This window comes from Mus pahari, chromosome 8, assembly GCF_900095145.1.
Source record: "Mus pahari chromosome 8, PAHARI_EIJ_v1.1, whole genome shotgun sequence".
NCBI lineage: Eukaryota > Metazoa > Chordata > Mammalia > Rodentia > Muridae > Mus > Mus pahari.
The window spans coordinates 48,883,654-48,890,935 of NC_034597.1; the positions used below are offsets into that span (position 1 = coordinate 48,883,654).

Here is a 7,282-nt window from a genome sequence, read left to right on the forward strand (position 1 = left end):
TCTCTCTCTCTCTCTCTCTCTCTGTGTGTTTCTTCGAGACAGGTCTGTGTAATCCTGGTTATTCTGGAACTCACTCTGTAGACTAGGCTGGCTTCAATCTCACAGAGACCCACCTTACGGCTAATGTTTTAAGTAATGAAAACTCCAGATTTGGCAGAGAGGTGTCCTGTGATGGATTGGTAATCTGGGCACTCTGCAGAGGATGTAGGGATATGATGGGGATCCAGCAGTAGTCCCAGAAGTAAGGACAGCAACTTATAATAAAGATGGAGAAGTAGAGGTCTCTATAAGGCAGAGAACCTCTGAATTTAGCAGATAGTGAGAGTACAAGACATGCATTCAGGCAGAGATTTAGCAGGTTAATCATGTTGTCCCACCTTGCCTTGGGTCTATTAACCACTATGATCATAGCAGATTAGGGAAGAAGATCCAAGATAGAGGATGTAAGGCCTGGCTGGTCCTCTCTACAGGAGCAGCTCTGTCTGAAGTTATGAGCGTTCTACATCCTTTTAAACCTGTTTATTTTTATGTTGTGGGTATGGGTGTTTTGACTGTTTTCATGTCTGTGCACCACTTGCATGTAGTGCCCAAGGAAGCCAGAAGAGGACATCAGATCCTCTGGAACTGGAGTTCCAGGTGTTTTGAATTGTAGCCTGGTCCTCTGTAAGAACCTCTGTAAGTGAAGAGCATTCCCGTGACGTCTCTGGATGTACTCCTAGCAAAGATTTTCTCTTGATTCTATCAGCAAGAAAGGCTTGTAAGGGTTAGAGGATGACTAGCAGAGAACCCTAAAGAATCCAAAGTGTGTGCCAGCATGCCTTCTCACCAGAGTTCAGAAGTGCCAAGGCCAACAGCTGCTACTGTCAGTGTCTAATTTTTGCAGATATACTACATCCGATTTGTTTGTAAAGCAATCTATTAAAAGCAGTCACCAGATCTTTAACGAGCTCTCTGGGTTAGTAGTGACATTCAGAATCTTACATGCTCACAGTTATTTTAGATTTCATTTTTAAAGCAACTGCTTTAAAATGGAGCTATGGGGTTTACGTTTGGTGTGCCCTTTCTCTCTTTCTCTCTTTCTTTTCTTGAGACAGGGTTTCTCTGTGCATCCCAGGCTGTCCTGGAACTCACTTTGTAGACCAGGCTGGACTCAAACTCAGAAATCCACCTGCCTCTGCCTCTGCCTCTCAAGTGCTGGGATTAAAGGCGTGCGCCACCACTGGCAGGCATGAAGGTTTTTTCCAATCAGTCTTTATCACTGATACTTTCGTAGTCTTGTTTTGAAACAGGCCCTCTCTACATGGCCGACTGTTCTGACACTCTGTAGACCGGGTAAAGAAAGACATGTATCACCATGCCCCTGGGTTTGCTTCTCTTGAATTTTGTGTGACATAAAAAGAGCCTATTTCATTCACAGCCCCCAAACAGACAGCTTCACCCCATCATCTACAGAAAAGGTATCAGTTTGCTGGCCTTGCAGTACCTGTCTACCTTGGGGGGGTCCATATTAACCAGTTCAGTCGGTTTATCATCACTATGACTATCTTGTTCATATCTTTACATGTCATGTGAATGTTCTTAAGCTTTTCGTGTTCGCTACACATTTTCATCACTACGCATGACAATATCACGTTAAGCTTACTTGGGCAGTGAGCGCGTAAGAAAACAACTAAGAACCCTCAAGACGCCCGCAGAGCACTGCGCATGCGTGTGCCCCACCCCTCTTCCTCACGGCAACCCGTGCGCGTGCGCGCGCTCGTGCGGGCGCGAGCACCCACACATAGGGAAACACGCCTGCGCGGAGCGACGCCCCGCCTTGCCACTCGTCTCCTATAAAACCTCGTGCCTTTCCTCGCGAGAGACTAGCTCATGCTCGCCGCAGGGGTCGGAGGTCAGGGCGAGCGTCTCCCGGGCCGAAGGAGGAAGATGGCGGTGGAATCGCGCGTTACCCAGGAGGAAATTAAGAAGGAGCCGGAGAAGCCGATCGACCGTGAGAAGGTGCGGGTCGCGGGCGGCTGCGGGGCAGAGGCGGCGGCAGGGGCGGGCGGGCGAACGGACGCGGCCTGCGGACGGGTGGGCGGGCAGGCCAAATGGCGCGCCCGAGGCTGACTGCCTGCTTCTCCGCAGACCTGCCCGCTCCTGCTGCGGGTCTTCACCACCAACAACGGCCGGCACCACCGCATGGACGAGTTCTCCCGCGGGAACGTGCCTTCGAGCGAGCTGCAGATCTACACTTGGTGAGCCGCGCGGCCCCCGGAGCCTGGCGGCCTGCGTCCTCGGGGACAGCCAGGGCGGGCTCGCCCGCCGGGTGACGCCTTTCGGGAGTGGGGATGGAACGTTAGGTCGGGGTGAACCGGCGTCGCTCTCGCCGCGGGACCGCCCGGTACCAAAGGATCCGTAGGTGGCTTACGAGGCGGTGGGCTAAGGTGGTAGATGAGGGGAGGTGGCTGTTGAGTGGCCCGTGTTCGCAGAGCGGAGGCGATGGGAAACCTCTAGCCACGCAGCACCAAGATAGTAAAAAGCGCCATCAACCCCGAGCCCTTTCTGCCCCGGCCCTTGGTGTCAGAGCGTTTGGTGTTTGCTCGGTGAGGAAGTGTTTTATCTCGGAGTCCCTGCCTTGCTCAGGACCCACGCAGCCAGGACCGTTACAGGCTTGTCCTTCGAATTGTGTCAGGTTGACACTGCAGTAGCTTTGGAAAAGCAGCAAAGGTTAATTTTAATGCATTTTTATTGCGGTGGTGTGATATAACACAAAAGAGTTCCTGTCTCGGGAAAACAGACAACCCCCACCCCCACCCAAAACACGAGCTAGTGATTGAATAAGGGAGAGCTACCGAGTAGCGGCTGAATTTAAGCCACTCTCCACATACTAAAATTCCATGTCCCCCAACAAATGAATTTTCCAGCTTGCCAGGACTTTCCTTATGAACTGAGGATATAAAGTGCTGCTTTTCTATTCGGTGAGCCCAGCTTTCCAGAGAGGGTTTACTCTGTTATCTGTAGAGATTGTTTCAGAACCACATGGATATCAAAATCTTGGAATAATCAAGTTTTTAACTTTAAAACTGTTGTAGTCTTTTACTGTACACACCCTTCAGCATATGCTTCTGGGACTTTTCAGCTGTAAAAGCTTGCCCTTTTTCTGCTAGAACAACGTAAACTGTAAAAACTTAATTTTTAAAAATTGCCTCAAAAGAAAATCAGTTTATGCAAGCATTGTAGTTCACTAGGAACAATATGTAAAATTTCAGAGTTAATTGCAGAATAGAGTATGAATTCTGGCCAGGTAAAATTTAGCTGCAAAATTACATAAGAAGGTAACAGTTGTCTGAAGTTTTACAACTTATTTTTTTTACATAGTGAACTACATTCAGTTCTGAAAAAATAAGGTTTTACTTGAACTATACATACTGGGAACTATATATTTTTATGTCAGTTTCAATATTACATCTTTTAAATTTTAATTTGTTTTTTATGTATATAGGTGTTTTCCTTCATGTATGTGTGTGTCCTGCATAAATGCCTGGTGCAGCTGGAGTTAGGAGTGGCTGAGAGCTGCTCTGTTGGTGCTGCAGTTGAACTCGGTTCTTCTGCAAGAGTGACAGTGTCCCTCCGTCTGAAGGACTGGGTTCTGTTACAGGAATATGCATAAGCACCTGGCACAGAAAATGGGGGCAGTGTAGCCCTCCTGGGTATTTCCACACCATGCATTGAGGACGGTGGTGAGGAGACTTGTAGCGTTCACAGTAACACTGCAGGGCGTTCTTTGGTTCTCTCCTTGGTACCGTTCCAGCAGTGTTGTCATTCTGAAGTGTCTTTCTAGGGTTTTGCCGGTTGTTCCAGTGCGTTGCACAGAATGTTATTTCAAGTATAGAATTTGCATTTCACTTACCTCTTTGTTGGCAAAACCAGTGTAAAGATGAACTAAGCTGACTGTTGCGGCCATGTTTCCATTTTCAGTTACTTTCCCTGGATTGTGCTGTATTAGCACAAGGGACTGTATTTAGTTCTGAGTTCAGATAAGTATTTTTAATTTAATAATGGCTTAAGTTGTAAAAGGAGCCTGCAGTTTGTCTTAACATTTCTTGTCCTTGGCTTTAGGATTCCGTTATTTTAAAAAACCACTTTTTTGTTATTTTGTGTTGTATGTGCATTGTGTAAGTGCTACTACAGCTTTTAGGTCAGAGGACGTATTTTGGAGTATTTTTCTCTCCACATTTACTTGAGAGTTCTGGGGATTGAACTTGGGGCAGCCAGCTTATGCAGTAAGTGACTTTACCTGCTGAGCCGTCCCACTGGCAAGTTTACTTTGTCTGTGTGGCCTATGGGAGTGTTGGGCTCGTGTGGAGGTCAGAGGGCAGGCTTGGAAGGCAGGTCGTCGTGTGGGCTCCAAGGGTCAGACTAAGGTTGTCAGGTGTCAGCGAGCACCTTTGCCCACTTAGTAGCCGTCTGGCCTTGCCGCCATTAAGATTCTATGAGAGAACAAGAAATTACATACACTTATGAAGATGCTGTTCTAGCACACTGGTTCTAGGATACATTCCACTTTCAGATGCTGTAATGTATGGGAGATTGTGTATCTTAGAAAATAGTTATTTTGTGTAGTCAAATAATTTGTACTGGTTACTTGCAGATAGGTAGATCGCTGAGCCAGATGATGTTATGTAGTCTCAGAACAAGGCATGTGGGACTCTCTGTAAGCCCTTGAAGCAGGATTTTTATTTTATTGATGTTTTCCCCCATGGAGGACAGCACAGGAAATATTCAAGGCAACTTTTTTCTTTGTTATCATTAGGGGTGTATGTGTGTGTGTGCGCGCACATTCCATGAGATACTTGATTTGTGGAGTTCAGAAGACAACTGTGGAAGTGGGTTCTCTCCTTTTGACCCTTATTTGGGTTGACACAGGTTGCCAGGATAGTGCAGCAAACTGACTTCCCTGCCAGGCCATCTTGCCAGCCACAAATCATAGAGTGTGCAGCACTGGACTATGAATGTCTCATGGATGCACAACTTGATGTTTTTAATGTCCTTGTTATACTAATATTTATCATAATTATCTCTTCAAAAAATTCAGGATGGATGCAACCTTGAAAGAACTGACTAGTTTAGTGAAGGAAGTCTACCCAGAAGCCAGAAAGAAGGGCACGCACTTCAATTTCGCAATTGTTTTTATGGATCTTAAAAGACCTGGATATCGGTGGGTGACTTGTTACTTTAGTTCCTGTTCTTTCTGCATTTTGCAAATCAGGTCCCCCTCCCCCAGCAACACACATATATTCTCTTTCTGATAAGATGCAGCAGTGTTGGAATTATAAGCACATGTTACCATGCCTGGCTTTGGGATAATGTCTGTCTTTAGTGACAGTAGTGGTATCTATAGGCTTATATTCAGATCTGGCTTAACTTGAATAATGCTTAAATTCTGGAAATACAGCATCTCTGTAGTCTGTACAGTTCTGCTGATACAGTTCTAGTCCATTAACCGTTGGCTTTCTTTTCTGCAGAGTTAAGGAGATTGGCAGCACCATGTCTGGCAGGAAGGGCACCGATGACTCCATGACCCTGCAGTCACAGAAGTTCCAAATAGGGGATTATCTGGACATAGCCATCACGCCTCCAAATCGGGCACCGCCTTCATCAGGGAGGATGAGACCNTACTGAATTCTATTGACTTTCCTGAAGTTATTTTCAGCCAGTTTGTAAAATAAACTTACCTAATCCTTTCTCCCCCAGACTTTGCCATTAAGCCTTTAAATTTTCAACAAATTGTAACACATTTATTTAGGAATTAGAGTTGGATGTACTTTGGTATATTAAAGTCCATATGTTTTAAGCCCTTCTGTAAAATATGAAGAAAAGTGCTCTTAGCATTCTGTATAAAGCTGTATTGTGAAATACATGTGTTCAATCAGCCCAGGTGTAAAAGTGAATGGAGGCATGAGTCTCACCTGGTAATGTAGGGGTTTATTCAGCAGTAAGGGCATTTTAAGCCCTAAAGAGGCAGAATAAGAAAGCCATGGGGTTGTATAAAGTGGTGAATATGTTTGTGGCATTAGAGGATAACCCTGTGTGAATAAGACAAATTGAAGAACCCATCTTGGTGTTGGAAATGTTTGACTAATCTCTTAGGTGACCCAAGATAAAGTAGGTGGCAGAGGCTGGAGAGATGGCTCAGAGGTTAAGAACACTTGTTCTTGCAGAGGACCCAGGTCTGTTCCCAGCATCTGTATGATGGCTCACAGCTCCAGTCCTAAGGGATCTGACCCCCTTTCTGCCTCTGGGCACCAAGTGAAGGGAGGAAATGAATCCAAACCTAGGCTATGAGTGAGGCTTACCTTGAGCTGAGAATGGAACTACAGCCTGTTGAGTGCTGGAGACCTCCCTGGAGAGCTGTGAAAGCTAAATCATTGCAGTAGGCTTTAGAGTAGTTACAGGGTAAATGGGATGGCTGAGCCAGTAGTCAGCAGCCGTAGGTAACATTTGCTTCCTATCAGATGTGTAATGTGCATGCCTGCACATGCACCTGAAGGGAGGGCAAGTGAGAGGGAAGAAGGTCCTGAGTAGTTCCTCTTCGTACACGTTTCTGTTCCTAGCTTATGTGGGACAGCTGTGCCACTGCTAAGCACTGTCTCATAAAACCTGCACACTGAGGTGCGGTGACTAATTCGTGTGGCTGCTTGATTAGCTCTTGATGAACATTAGGAACAACTGACCCTCCTTTATTGAATTCTGTACAATTGCAAACCCCAATCTTAATACATGACTATAGTTTCCACCACGAAGGTGGTTAAGAACAGCAGAGTGACTGCCTATCTGGTCTGTTGGCATAAACACTTGCCAATGGCTATGATTTCCTAGCGTTGACAGGTAAACTTTTAAAAGTATTCTATTAGGCTTAATCTTGACCAGGCAACCAGTCTCTGAGAACAAAATCATGGATTCTTTTTTCTTCCAAATAAGGAAATTCCTAGAGGCAGTAAGCTAAAACCCAAGAATAATCAAAGTAAAATTACATTTATTTGGGGGGAAGGGGAGTGTGGAGGTCAGGACTTTTAGAAGTTGGTTCTCTGCTTCCACTATTGAGTCCTGAGGATAAAACTCAGGTTGTCATGCTTGATAGAGTAGACCCCTTCACTGAGCCATCTCAGTGGCCCAAAGAGCATCTTTACATTCTGGGTTTCTCCGATTGTCACTTTATAAGTTTGCCTGTGTACATGTGCACCATGTCTGTACGGACCTTTCAGAGGTCAGAGGTGTCAGACCCCCAGAACTCGCATTA

General features: G+C 45.8%; 1 protein-coding gene across 1 annotated transcript; it reads left to right on the forward strand.

Annotated features, from left to right (window-relative positions):
- Positions 1–1,848: 1,848 nt before the first annotated feature.
- Positions 1,849–6,098, forward strand: Sap18 (Sin3A associated protein 18). Its single transcript, XM_021203609.2, has 4 exons — positions 1,849–1,998; positions 2,128–2,237; positions 5,078–5,200; positions 5,508–6,098. Exons 1-4 carry the CDS (start codon positions 1,870–1,872, stop codon positions 5,662–5,664), a joined length of 519 nt encoding a protein of 172 aa, XP_021059268.1. The 5' UTR covers positions 1,849–1,869; the 3' UTR covers positions 5,665–6,098.
- The last annotated feature ends 1,184 nt before the right edge of the window (positions 6,099–7,282 follow it).